This window comes from Tenrec ecaudatus, chromosome 1 (genome assembly GCF_050624435.1).
Source record: "Tenrec ecaudatus isolate mTenEca1 chromosome 1, mTenEca1.hap1, whole genome shotgun sequence".
Lineage (NCBI taxonomy): Eukaryota > Metazoa > Chordata > Mammalia > Afrosoricida > Tenrecidae > Tenrec > Tenrec ecaudatus.
In genome coordinates, this window is record NC_134530.1 from 36,285,719 (window position 1) to 36,299,958 (window position 14,240).

A 14,240-nucleotide genomic window follows, 5' to 3' on the forward strand; every position below is an offset into this window, starting at 1 on the left:
TCTCTAAGACTAATATGCTTAACATGCTTAAGCTGACATACTAATATGCTTCAACATGAAGCATGTATATAACTTGTGTCAGAATGGTTGAGGAAGTAGGGAGTTGTGGATTTGTCTGAGTTGCTCAGAACACTGTGGCGTGCATGCATAGGACACTGGTGTCATGGTGGTTAAGTGGAGCGTGAGAATCAAGGAGATAGCTCACTGTTGTTTGCCTTTTGAATTTCACCCATGTGAATGTATAACCTATTCAGAGATATAAGCTGATTAAATAAGTCAGAGTGACTCAACAGCAGATTTATTTTTTTCCCCCAGAGAGCCTCAGATAGTTTCATTTTCTATAATTCTGTCTTTGGCTTCTGATACAATATTGGTACCTACCAATCAGGTAATATTAACAACACATACCTTGATCCTATAAACACTTGCACGGCTTAACTTGACCCTGTCTGTTCATTTTGATTCACAAATCCCCCTTTATCAAAGCGTAATTACTGAAAAGAAAGACAGTAGGTGTTCTTGTGACATGCAGGAGGCGATGGGCAGGAGTATGGAGAGCCGCAATCACCACTACGTCTTGGAGCCGGTGTGTGGGTCTGCCCTTTTGAAGAGAAACTGCTCCAAAGAGCCTCTGAGGTCCCGGCACACTCCCCGGATTGAGTGTGATATTCAGCTGGAGACGATTCCCCTGAAACTCTCTCAGGTACCTGCAGCCTTTTGGACAGTATTCTCAGTAGGAAAGCAAGTACGTGATCAAAGTGTTTTCTCCACTCTGAAATGTTAGGTAGAAACCCTGCTACCAATTACATAGTTAACTTGGGTTTATCCTAGGTCGGTTCTGGTGTGATGTTTTTAATTGCTAAACAGAGTACAAGAGATACAGTAAACACAAATCATTTAAATCCTCAACTGTCAGTGTTCAGAGAGAAATGCCATTTGTTGATAGCCTTCACTCTTTCAGTTTGCACTAGATTTTTAACTCACTGGATAGGCAAATGTGAGTCGTGCTTAACAGAGAAATAAGGGGATTGAGTAAAAGAAGCGAATCCATTCTAATGTAGACTCTCTTAACCTCCACTGAAAAGCTGCAGTACCGGCAAATCATGGGCTTCCTCAAGGAGCTGGAACGAAAGGAGAGGCAGGTGAAGTTCCGAAAATGGAAACCCAAAGTGCCAGTATCTTCGAAGTAAGCTTTCACATTAAATGCGCATATGAAATGATGTATTTTCTAGCATATTTTTACAACACCCCCTCCCCCTTTTGTGGTAAGAGATCTTTCCCACTGTCTTTTGGAGATAAAACTGCAGCTGATTAAAAAAAAATTTTTGCCTTTAAAACATCACTCCTTTTGTTTGTTATTGTTACTGTTCTTATTGTGTATTCCTTGGAGTGGCGTATGTATTCAACGGTATGTGCCTATGTGTTGGGCTACTGACCTTGAAGTCAGCAGTTCTAAACCACTAGCTGCTCTGAGGGGGGGAAAGACGAGCCTTTCTACTTCCATAAAGTTACCGTCTTGGAAACCCACAGAAGTAGTTCTATTCTGCCCTATAGGGTTTGCCATGAGTCCGATAGAATTGACTTGATAGCAGGGAGGTTTTTGTTGTTGTTTTTTCACTAATTAGTGTTACTGTGGAGGGGGGGTCTGCTTGAGGTAGTAAATACTTTGCAGTGTTCTTTGAACCTACGTCCCTGGGTCTTTCCTCCCCGGTTATCTTGGACAACTACTCATATAGTAAGTGTCCCAACTCCCATAGAAAGCCTGCCGCTGTTAGTGCTGACTCACAGTGATCCTAGAGGACAGAGTAGATTGCCCCACAGGGTTCCCTAGGCTGTGGTCTTTACAGAAGCAGACTGGCACGATTTCTGCCTCTGAGTAGCTGGTGGGGTTGAGTTGCTGATCTTTGGGTTAACGGTAGAAGTTGTTAATCACTGAGCAACAAGGGCTCTTCCAACTTCCAGAGCAAAAATAAAAATTCATGTTGCAGTGGTAAACCCAACTCACTGCCCTGAGTCGATTCTGACTCATAGTGAACCTGTAAGACAGGATAGAACTGCCCCTGTGGGTTTGGGGGACTGGAAGTCTCCAGGGTCAGAAAGGCTCATCTTTTTTCCACAGAGCAGGGGGTGGGTTCTTACTGCTGACCTTGTAGTTGGCAGCCCAGTGTGTAACCACTGTGCCACCAGGGCTTCTAACTTGACCATCAATATATTGAACATTTAGCAATCTTATCTGTTTCCATTTTCTTTCCTGGTATTCCATTTAAAATCTTCAGGAGTCAAATCCTTAGTAGTTATCTTAAGATGGAATTTACTGTATACAATGGCCTCCTGCTTTTTTGTGTCAGTGGAAGGCGCTGTTACGGGTAATTCAAACCAACTGAGTACTTTATAGTTACTGATGCACAAGTGTGGAATTGATTATTTGATGGTGTCGGGCAGCAGGTTTATGTTCCTTATACCCGCATACATGCATGTTGAGTTTCACATAGTATTAAGATGAACTTAGGCCCAAAGGCATAATCTGATGGCTGGCAAAAGGCAAGATGTCTCAGGGAGGGGTGGACTGATAGTCTTTTGGTTGTTGTTAGTGTAAGAAGTCATTCTTTGTTATGGACTATTTCAGCTGTCGAGAGTGGTGGTACTTTGCTCTGAACGCTAACTTGTACAAGATCAGAGAGCAGAGGAAATGCTGTACCTGGGACTTCTTGTTGCACCGTGCCCGTGATGCTGTATCTTACACCGACAAGTATTTCAACAAGTTGAAAGGAGCCTTGCTGTCTGCCGAAGACAAGGTGAGCAGCCTGGAAACATCAACTATGAGCTCAAGGGTGTGCCGGCTTCCTGTTGGAGATGGTGGGCTCCAAACAATAGGACTGCTGTTTCTGGTCTCTCATCGTCCTTCAGAGGATGAAGCTGGTCTCTCAAAGGTTGAAGAAATGGGATCTGGGAAAACATCAAGTTCCTTGCGTCTCTTGGGAGGCTACCAGTCTCACTGGCCAGAAGTGTCGTCCACCCTCAGCTGCCTGAGGAGAGCCTGGCCACAGTGTGCGTGGAAGAAAAGATGGCCGTGTCAGGCCAGCCCTTTGCATCGGTACCATCCTCTCCTCCGTGCTCTTTGTAGGGCCTTGGAGAGACGTTTTCATACCCTCACCTGTGTCTTTTCAAAGCCTGATCCCGACGTCATTATTTGCCTCCACATTCAGTAGCTAGTCTCTGCAGACTCTGGTCTGGGTTTTCTCTATCCCAGGTTCCTTGGAGTCTTTTGGAGGTTAGGCAAAGGTGGTGAGGGCAAGCTCAGACTTTATTGAACCATAGAGCCAGAAACATGTAGGCCTGCATGCATGGGACTCCACTGAGTCTCAAGCTGCCATTTCCTAGGGGAAGGCAGCATGGATTGCTTAGCTTCCTAATTCAATCTGATTATGTGTGCATTAATTTTAAAAAATAAATCCTATTAGACAACTCTCTTAAATTTGGGCACAAGCAATTAGCCAAGTTTTTGATCTTAGGCTTTTAGAAAATACCACCATGCCTTCCAATGGTGCTTTGCCGGGAGCACGCTGAGCTGCAGATGTTCTCATCCAGAGGTTTTCACCTGAGCCGTGCGTAGATGCTCTTATCATCAGTGCGTGCACTACCTGCTGCCTGCCGGTGAGCTGATCCCAGCTCCTGGCTGCCGCACGGGGTCTGCAAGTTGGTGATGTGTACAGGAGCACACTGTCCCATCTTTCAAGTTGGTGATGTGTACAGGAGCACACTGTCCCATCTTTCAAGTTGGTGATGTGTACAGGAGCACACTGTCCCATCTTGCGCCACTGCTCCCCTTACAGCTGCACGTAGCCACTGTGTCACCAGAACACCTGAACCTGCTGCCACCTCGTCACTGCTGACTCACAGCGACGCTGTAGGCCAGGACAGAACTGCCCCACAAGGTTTCTGAGGCTGTAAATCTTTATGAAAGCAGACAAGCCATCTCTTTCTCCCTCCGAGCAGCTGGCAGGTTTGAATTGCTGACCTTCGGTTAGAAGCTGAGCACTTCAAGCACTGGGCCACCAGGGCTCCTTCTAGTGGGAAGTATAGGCCCTTATTAAAAGGGCCATTTTGTTTTGGATCATTTTCTTAAAGATACAGGCAGGAGATGGAGGGGTGGAAATCTGAGTGGTAACTGCAGTCGTTAAGGAAACCCATCATCTTTTCCTTACTGCTAGATGTTGGTGTCTTTGCTTGTGACTGAACTGCCACGGTCCCTTCCTGTGAGCAGGTTTTTGCTAATGTCCTGTATGAAACAAAGCGTTTGGAGGCCGACACGCCTCCTGTGCAAACACAGACCTGTTTCCTCTGAAGGAGGAGCGAATACTGCTGACTGAACCCACTGCGAGGTACCGCGGCCGAGGGGATGCGTGTGAAAGCACATGGTGGACGGGCCTTGTCTGTGCTACACCAGGTTTGCACCAGCACAGACACTCATTTCCTGTAACATGCAAGCCAAGGACAACCTCTTGTTTATTTTCTACCTACCATGTACCCTTCACCCAGATAGCCCGGCACTTTTTCGTGGGGCTTTTTCGACCAGAGTCAATTGTGCAATAAGCATTCATTGAAAAGGTTGAGGATGAGACAGACGCCTTCCCTTTCATGCTTTGTGTGGGTTCCCTGTTTCTCGGGGGCTACAGTATTTGTTTCATCTTTACCCCCTTCAAACAGGAGGAAATGCGTCGGATCGAAGAGGAACAGAGCTTCGAGGAGCTGAAGATTTTGCGTGAACTGGTTCATGAACGGTTTCATAAACAAGAAGAACTGGCTGAGGTAGGAAATCATCTCGAGGAAGATTTGCTCCGACCCAGCCCTCTCTGTGCGTGCCACCTTTCGTGCGTGTCAGCTTCTGGGTGGGAACGACGACACTCGGCACGCCACAGCTGCTTTTAACCTTCAGGTGCTCACACTTGCTCATGTTTGATTGACACAGAGTCTACGAGAGCCTCAGTTCGATTCCCCAGGAGACTCTCCCAGAGACCCAGAGACCAGTGGTGGCAGTGGGATGCTGCAGTATCTTCAGTCCTGGTTTCCTGGCTGGGGAGGCTGGTACGGGCAGCAGAGCCCTGAAGGGAAACCAGTGGAAGGCCTGTCAGCAGAGCAGCATGAGCAGTGGACGCCTGAAGACATCCTGGGTAACGTGGGGCTGGCCCAGAGAGAGAGGAGACACTTAACTCATCAGCATGGGTCTGGTGCTGCAAAGGCCCGAGGCATTAACACATTTGGGATGCGGTCTGCCTGTGTTCATAACGCACAAGAGACAGAGTAAGGGAAGGTTGCAGAGGTATTTGTTTGCAATTCTAATACTAAATGTTGATACACTTTCAGATGGGTCTAAGTGGCAGCTATTGTAAGGGTGCTTAATTTGAGCAAGTGCCAACAATTTTAAACCCGGAAGCTTATCGGCCTATCCGCCTAGGCTCATGCTTTAACCTGCACTGTCCCAACAGGAGATTCACAGCCACGAGTGGCTAGCTAAATTTAAATGAGTTAAAATGAGACGGCATGAAAAGTTCAATCTCTTGAGTTACATTTGCCCCAAGAGCCACCTATGGTGGCTTGTGGTCACTGGACTGGACAGTGTAGTTTAGAACCTTGTGTTATATTGGACATTACAGACATCCTCTCTGGCTTGATAATACATTGATAAGAGCCCTCATAAGATAGCTGGGGCTACTTTGCTTTACTTTGGGACTTTAGGCTCCCCCTTAGGACCGTTGGGGCTACTTTGCTGTGCTTTAGGGCTTTCGGCTTCCCTTAGGACAGTGGAGTACCAGTTAAGCCCTGTCACCCCAACTGTCAACAGTGCACCTCATTTGCTTTGCCCGTTCCTCCCACTGTTTTCTGAATCTTTTCTGCTCTCCACACAGGCACCGATGAGTTTTTTGACCCCACGGCAGATGGCTCTTGTACCTACACGAGGCGAGACCATGTCTTTGCCAAGCTGAATGTGCAGTTGCAGAGCGGCACGGTGACGCTGCTGCACGGGGAGCAGGGAGCTCCTCAGATGAGCGAGAGTGCGTTCATGCAGCTGGAGTTCTCAGGTACGGCCCCAGAGGGCGACCTGCTGTGCCGTGCCTCTGTCAGCCAGTGTATTCCATTCCTTTCTGTGACTGATTCAAGGTAGAAGTGTCCAAGGAGCCCTGGTGGTACAGTAGGTTCAGCACTGGACCCCTAACCACGCGGCGGCAGTTTGAACTCATCAGTTGCCCCGTGGGAGAAGGATGAGGCTGTTTGCCTCGGTAAATATTTGCCTTGGAAACCCTGAGGAGCAGTTCTCCTTTGCCCTGTAGGGCTGCTGTGGGTTGGAATTGATCCAACGGCAGAGGGTCAATGAATGCCCAGCTGCTGGTTTTGATAACTTTCTTCGACCCCCCCCCCCCCAATGAAGACACTTCTCTGCAGTCCTATGGTAGTTTAAAAAGGGCAAATATCGGGGGTGAACAAAGGAGAGACTCACGACTGCTTTATAACCTTTGACAAGAACTCGCATAAACTGTGTGTGTGTGAATTAGCAGATTGCTTGAACGTAATTGCAAACCGCTTAAAACTCATTCTGCTTAGGAAGCTTCTAATATTTTTACGTATTACTGTAGATGGGGTTTTTGTTTGTGATTTCAAGGGACTACGGTTCATGAGATCTAGTCGATCCTCTGTGCAGTGCTGTATGTAAGACTTTCGGCACACCTTGGGCTTTCATGTCATCGCAGCATCAACCCTTACGTTTTTCTTTTGCAGATGTGAAACTTTTAGCAGAGTCTCTTCCTCGAAGACATTCCTCCTTGCTTTTAGTCCGGCTGGGTGGACTATTTCTTCGAGACCTGGCAACAGAAGGGACTATGTTTCCTCTTCTCGTCTTCCCTAATCCAGTGTGTACAACAGTGGATAGATAACTCATGTGTCAAGGGGGTTGGTGAATTGTGTTTCTTCCAGGCAAACAGTACACAACAGGAACTCGATTCATTCTTAAATTTGGCCGTCTTGAGACAGATAAACTGTTTAATAGCAAAGTGGGTTCAATAACACTGTGCGTTCACTAGAAGGCAAATAGTGTCAGATTGTGGCTTTGCCTTTATCTCCTCCTGCATTATAGTCATGACGGAAACATTTTTTTTGATTCAGGGGCCTAGGTCGGTTTGGAAGAGAATGGCACTGTTTTCTGTGTTTTGAGGTCAATTTTTGATTTTCCTCTGTTTCTGACGGCCATTTTCATGCATTGCGACCTTAGTCACTGCTAGGAAGTACCAGCTTTCTGTAATTCCAAAAGAAAGCTATCTCAAGTTTTCTGTATATATGTAATTAAAAAATACTGCAGTTTACTCACAATAAGATCTTTTGTTTAAGTTCAGTTAGTAGTTGACTGTGTAATTTCGGGGAGGGGGTTACGGTGGGTGGGTAGTAGCTGTGAAAAGGGTAGGGAGAGAGGTAAAGCTTGAATAGCTATGCATGTATGTCAACCACTTAGCGGTTGCTTATTACATGTGCTGAGTGCAAGGTGGCAGGCTGTCAGTACAAAGGGAAAGATGGCGTTCTCCAAGTTGGGAAAAATGGAGCCATGGTAGAGTGCCCAGTACTTGTATGATGGCGTTTCGGTTGGGTGGTATGCAGCTAGCACATCTGTAATGGGAGTGTGTATGTGTGGGGAACAGCCCTGTCTCTCATTGACATTTGTGCATTTGACGTGTGTTCCACAGCAAAAAGAAGTTGGCCGAGTCTCTCAGTCTTTTGGACTCCAAACAGCATCGTCAGACAGAAGCGACCACTACCCTGGTAACGTGCCCTGTTACTGCTGTTGCTCAGTGCTCTTGAGTTGATTTTGACTGACAATGGCCCCACGTGGCAGAGTGGGCGTTCTAGGCTTTCAGCTTTACTGGAGAGCAGACTGCCAGGTCTTTCTCTTGGTGTGCATTGCCAGCCTGTCAGTTGGCAGTTGTGCCACCAGGGAGTCTTCAGAATGTGCCAGGCATTTTTAAAGGAATTCTTATAAGCCTGATTACTTCAGATCAATCATCTTCGAGTAATAGTACAGTGAAACCTGTGAAAGATGGAAACCTCTCGGGGAAAATGCAAATATTTCCCATGTTTGAGTCAAAAATTAAGAGGAGTGATAGAACTAGATGGTGCCAGCTGTTCTTTCTGGAAACTCTGAAAGGGTATCACAATAGAGATCCTGGAGAGAGTGGAAGGAAACATGGACCCAAACTCAAAGTCACAGGACAGATGAGGCTTACTGGTCGGATAGAAACTACTGGAATCATGGATACTCTTGACCCTTAGTCACTTTTCAAACTGGAACGGAACTAAACCCTGTGAGTCAACTCTGAGCCAAACACTGGGTCTATAAGGTGAATAGTAACCCAGAGAGGTGCCCTGCTGTCCGTGTACCGTAGAAGAACCGACTGCACAGATCAGAAGGGCAACATTTGCTTAAGGGACACAGCTCTGAAAGCAGGAAGGACTATGGAAATGGCCGGAAGTAGCGTGGAGGTGCTCTGTAGTCAGTGTCATGAAACAAAGTGTGTCTGGATTGTTGAACGGAAAACCAACATGCTTTCTAAACTTTCACCCAAACCACAGTAACAAGTGAAATAAGTAAAATAAGCAACGTGAAAGTGGTAAGACTACACCTTGGAAAAGCGGAAAACTTTATGAGACCTGGAAAAACAAAGGCAGCCCCATCAAGTTCCGACTCTCACAGGTTCACTCCGTAAGAGGGGATGGGCCCCATTTTGTTCCGAGTGGCTCTGCTGTGCATTCCAGGTTTCCCTTGGAGACTGCCTGGTGCTCTCTCGGTTGTGCCATTACACGGGTGGCGACTGGTGCTGGTGCTGGTGCTCTACCCCACAGTGCCTCCAGGACCCAGGGCGCCATTCTGGGAGCAGTTACCATGGTGAAAACAAATGTTCTCTATCATAGGCTCTCTAGTATATAAAATATCTATAACTGCGAATTAAGTGGGAAAAAAATTTAGAAAAGTATCTTTCCCCCCTTCCCCCCAGAATCCCTCATAGGCCTAAGGTGAATGTGTTTTGCTGTGTCCCATTTCTTTCCCCTTTCTCTCCGTTAGCTGCAGATGAAAATGACCCCGTTTTTGAGATGCTGTATGAGAGGAATCCAGCGCACAGCCACTCTGAGAGGAGGCTAGATGTGAACACGAGGCCCTTAAACATCATCTATAACCCCCAGGCGATTAAAAAAGTGGTTGACTTTTTCTACAAGGGAAAGGTCCATACCTCAGGTTAACCATTTTCTTTGTTTACTCTTCTGTTACCTTTGTAACAACTCTCTCGGTCATTTCTGGACAAGGGCTATTCTGTGTTGGAATGGCTTGCTAGTGATGGAAAGGGCTAAGTGGGTAGGGTTCATCCGAGTTATTACATCAAAGGAACTGGCCTGTGACAGTCATCTCTCCAAGCGAAATCAGTGTCCTGAGATCTTTTCTTTTCTCCTTGCCTCCCTTTAGAATGCATTGAAAACACTTCCCATTCCATTAAACCAGTTACTGCAGAGTGCATTCCAAGTCACGGTGGCCTGATGTGTGTCAGCATCTAGACCTGGACCCCATAGGGTTTTCCAGAGCTGCTTTTCCAGAAGTGTAGGCTTCTGGGCACATTTGAACTCCCAGCCTTCTGGTTAACAGCTGAGCATACCACCCGGAACTCCTCTCATTTCTTTGGCTACCTAGCATATGCTAGACCAGTGACCTTAAGAGGGATGGCCAAGAATTTCCATCTCGATAGCCTGTTTTACTTGCTTGGTGCAGCATTAATACTGCCAGGTGTTGAGTATCATTTATGGGTTCCCTGTGTCCCAAGGAAGGCTGGAGATGGTGGGTGCAGACAAAGCATTTCTATTGCTCAGTAATTGTCCAAACCATAGTACTTTTCCAAATGTACCCCCTCTCCCTCCCTCTTGATGACAGTGAAGCCTTTTTACCGCTTGGTCCAGTTTTTTAATCTTGTTAAAACAGCAACTGTAAATGTCTTAGCTTCGTTGTTCTGTCATTGATAAAGGTTGCTCCCACCCACAGGAGCGTCTGCAGCCCCTCCCTCCCTCATCCCTGTTACCCTGTAGAGAGCAGGTCCTGCCGAGTAAGGAGCGGCTGCTGTTTATGTTACGGATGGTTTGCAGGGTTGATGAAGATTCTTGGGGAGAATAGCTGTGTCAGTGTTTTCTTCTGCCCAGGCATCTGACCGTTCTGACTCTCCTATATATTTCTACCCTCGCAGGTTTAGGTTATCAGTCTGAACTTGAGTTGAGAGTGGCTGAAGCTGCCCGAAGACAATACAACAAACTGAAGATGCAGACCAAGGCAGAAATCCGCCAAACCCTTGATCGTTTGCTCGTGGGTGATTTCATTGTAAGTGGGCATGCACTTTGGGATGGGGGCGGGGCCTGGACAGCAAGGGCAAGCATTCTTTCAGCCCAGTGCTCTCTCTACTGTAAAGAGGTATTCTTGTATCAATTGTATTGATCAAATGAATGAGAACTGTGAAATTCTCATTAGCTAACAACAAATAAAACATCATGCCTCTCATTGTCAAGGTTTGAGTAATGAAAATGAATGCCTAGATCACCCATCTCAGAAAGCTTTCCAGACTCTGCTGTGCTCCATTTTCTAGATAAGATATTGTGTAATTGCTTCACGAAAGACTTCCCTTACTGTTTTCAGGAGAAAAGCAAATGCATTGATGCCCTGATTTCTGTTCTACGGCACAGTGATCCCTTTGTGATGCCTAGCAATTAGCTGAAGTAAGGACGGTCCTATAAAGCAGCATCTAACACTGTGGCTCAGAGGCGCACTGCTAAGATGTAGCAGCAGACGGAGCAGTTAGAAAGGGCAGGAGAAAGATGGGGCAGTCTGCTTCTCCAAGGATGACATCTTGGGAAAGCCGATGGGCAGTTCTACTCTGTGTCTAGGGACAGTGTGAATCAGATGGCAAAGGTTGAGCCAGTTTAAGTGTCAGGGATGGCAGAAAAGTTAAAATAAAATAAAAATTAAATCAACAAAACTAAAACAAACTCACTGCCATTGAGTTACTGCCAATTTCTAGTGACCCTATAGGACAGGGTAGAACCGCCCCTGTGAGTTTCTGAGACTAACTGCTAACAGTAGAAAGTTCTGTTTCTCTCCCTAGGAGTGCCTGCTGGTTTCGAAATGGTGACCTTGTGGATTGCAATAAACACTACCAACAACAAAAAACCCTCACTGCCATTGAATTGATTCTGACTTATGTGACCCTAAGAGACCGTCTAGAACCGTTCCCCAGGGTTTCTGACACTACATTTTTACAGGAGCAGACAGCCCCATTTTCTCCTCAGAACTGTTGATGGGTTTGAAGTGCCCATCACCCTGTTACCAGCCTAGTTAGTGTTTAATTCAGTGTGCCACTAGGATGCCTTCAAATTAAAATTGAAGTTAGTAATATGGGATAGAAATGTACCGTATACACTCGAGTATAAGCTGACCCAAATATCAGCCAAGACACCTAATTTTTTTTAAATCATTTTATTGGGGGCTCATACAATTCTTAACACAATCCATCCATCCATCCATCCATTGTGTCAAGCACTTTTGTACATTTATTGCCATCATCATTCTCAAACTATTTGCTTTCTACTTGAGCCTTTAATATCAGCTTCTCATTTTTCTCCTCCTTCCCCATGCCCCCTCCCTCTTGAACCCTTGATAATTTATATATTATTATTTGTCATATCTTACACTGTCCAATGTCTCCCTCACCCACTTTTTTTTGTCCATCCCCCAGGGAGGAGGTTATATGTAGATCCTTGTAATTGGTTCCCCCTTTCTATCCCACCTTCTCTCCACCCTCCAGGTATCACCACTCTCACCACTGGTCCCGAAGGGGCCATCTGTCCTGGATTCCTTGTGTTTGCAGTTCCTTTCTGTACCAATATACATCCTCTGGTCTAGCCAGATTTGTAAGGTTGAACTGGGATCATGATAGTGGAGGGGAGGAAGCATTTAAGAACTAGAGGAAAGTTGTATGTTTCATTGTTGCTACCCTGCAACCTGACTGGCTTGTCTCCTCCCCGAGACCCCTCTGATAGATGGTGTCTAGTTGTCTACAGATGGGCTTTGTGTCTCCACTCTGCACTCACCCTCATTTACAATGATATGATTTTTTTGTTCTTTGATGCCTGATACCTGATCCCTTCAACACCTCATGATCACACAGGCTGGTGTGCTTCTTCCATGTTGGTTTTGTTGCTTCTGAGCTAGATGGCTGTTTGTTTACCTTCAAGCCTTTAGGACCCCAGACACTATATCTTTTTTTAAAATAAATAGTTTTATTGGGGCTCATACAACTCATCACAATCCATACATACATCAATTGAGTAAAGCACCCTTATACATCTGTTGCCCTCATCATTGTCAACATTTGCCTTCCAGTTGGGTTCCTGGAATCAGCTCATTTTCCTTTTCCCCCCTCCCCCTCCCTCCCTGTTCCCCCCTCCTTCACAAACCCTTAATAATTTATTAATTATTATTTTATCTTATCTTACACTGCCCGGCGTCTCCCCTCACCCTCCTTGACACACTGTCTTTTGATAGCTGGGCACCATCCTCTTTCTTTTTTTTTAAACACTTTATTAGGGACTCATGCAACTCTTATCACAATCCATACATATATCATTGTGTAAAGCACATCTGTATGTTCTTTGCCCTCATCAATTTCAAAGTATTTGCTCTCCATGTAAGCCCTTTGCATTAGGTCCTCCTTTTTCTCCCCTCCCTCCCCGCTCCCCCCTCCCTCATGACCATCATCTTTCTTCACCACATTTACTTATGCACACATTTGTCTTCAGCGATCGTGTCAGGAAGGTGTGCATCATGGAATGCCAATTTAATAGAACAAAGTGTTCTTGCATTGACGGAGTACTTGAGTGGAGGTCCAGTGTCCATTTGCTGCCTTAATACTAAACCTACAAATACATACACATAGATCTATTTCCCCATCATCCTATGTAAATATATTTACATGCGTACATGCCTGTATTTAGACCTCTATAAATACCCATTGTCTCCTAGTTCTTTCCTCTATTTCGTTTTAGTTTCCTCTTGTCCCACTATCATGCTCAGCCTTCATTCGGGTTTCAGTAATTTCTCTCAGTTGCCTTTGCTGAATCCCTACCAGGCCTCTCCCACCCTCCTTGCCACTAATTTTGGATCACTTGTTGCTCCCTTGTCCCTGGGTTGGTCAGCACCACCTTACCCCACTTCCCCCTCTCCCAAGTTCTCCCGGAATCATCGGTCTAGTTGTTTTCTCCTCCAGACTGTTCATCCAGCCTATCTTATCTAGATAGATCTGTAGAGATAATAATACGCACCAAACAACAAGGCATAACAAGAAAAAGTGACCAAAGAGAGCACAATGACAACAAAAATGAAAACCAATGACCTATAAAAGAATAAATTAATTTTAAAAAATTAAAAAAAGAAAAAAAAACACCTGTAAACAGATCAAGGTCTAGTCGTGCCCTCCAAGTCAGATGGGATGCCATGATCTGGCCCCAGAGTGTCCTTTGCACTCCCTCGGGAGCTCCCTGCTCTGCTCCCTCTGTCTCTCTGCCCATACTTTTAGTGGTTGCCTCGGTGTCATGGGGTCAGTCTGGGCTAATCCCGACACTGAGTCTCCAGTGTTGTCTCCTGTAGGGCCATGGGTGAGAGAGAGACATCATGTCTCGTAGTGGGACCAGCTGTGTGGTTCACTCTGTGCATTGGCTGTTCAGAGCGGGGATATTGTCCTCCAGGCCTGTGGGCCAGGATGTGCTCCACTCTGTCTTCCTTTCCCTTTATCTGCTCCCATGTGCTCTGATCAGACATGTCCCTCTCCCCAGTGCTGTCCTCTGAAGTAAATTCTTCTGGGGTGAGGGGCAGTTGCCCATGTAGCTGTTATGGGGGCCGAGCCCTCAGGCCCCTCCACTGGCATCCCTCTCCATGCCGGCATGCTGCATTCGCATCCCGGAACACTGGATTTAAGTCTGGTCCCTCTTTTCCCTGTGGAGACCCAAAACCCTCCCCTTGGGTGGGTCAGAAGGTACCTAATTTTACCACAAAAGCGGCATTAAAAATATGCTGAAAAACTCAGCTTCTACACAAGTATATGCAGTAAGTCGCTTTTTAAAGTTTTGTGGTGTGTGTGTTTCAACACAAATTGTGCGACAATACTAGTAGCTTG

The 14,240-nt window shown here is 46.1% G+C and overlaps 1 protein-coding gene across 4 annotated transcripts in view; it reads left to right on the forward strand.

Moving 5' to 3' along the window:
• VPS13D (vacuolar protein sorting 13 homolog D) overlaps nt 1-14,240 on the forward strand; it is a 270,781-nt gene that overhangs the window by 22,677 nt on the left and 233,864 nt on the right. For all 4 annotated transcript variants that reach the window (XM_075550922.1, XM_075550923.1, XM_075550924.1 and 1 more), the window contains exons 8-17: nt 533-703; nt 1,086-1,186; nt 2,627-2,795; nt 4,708-4,809; nt 4,970-5,171; nt 5,907-6,080; nt 6,775-6,905; nt 7,731-7,806; nt 9,104-9,274; nt 10,266-10,396. In XM_075550922.1, coding sequence (XP_075407037.1) covers nt 533-703; nt 1,086-1,186; nt 2,627-2,795; nt 4,708-4,809; nt 4,970-5,171; nt 5,907-6,080; nt 6,775-6,905; nt 7,731-7,806; nt 9,104-9,274; nt 10,266-10,396 — 1,428 coding nt within the window. The remainder of the gene's footprint in view (nt 1-532; nt 704-1,085; nt 1,187-2,626; nt 2,796-4,707; nt 4,810-4,969; nt 5,172-5,906; nt 6,081-6,774; nt 6,906-7,730; nt 7,807-9,103; nt 9,275-10,265; nt 10,397-14,240) is intronic.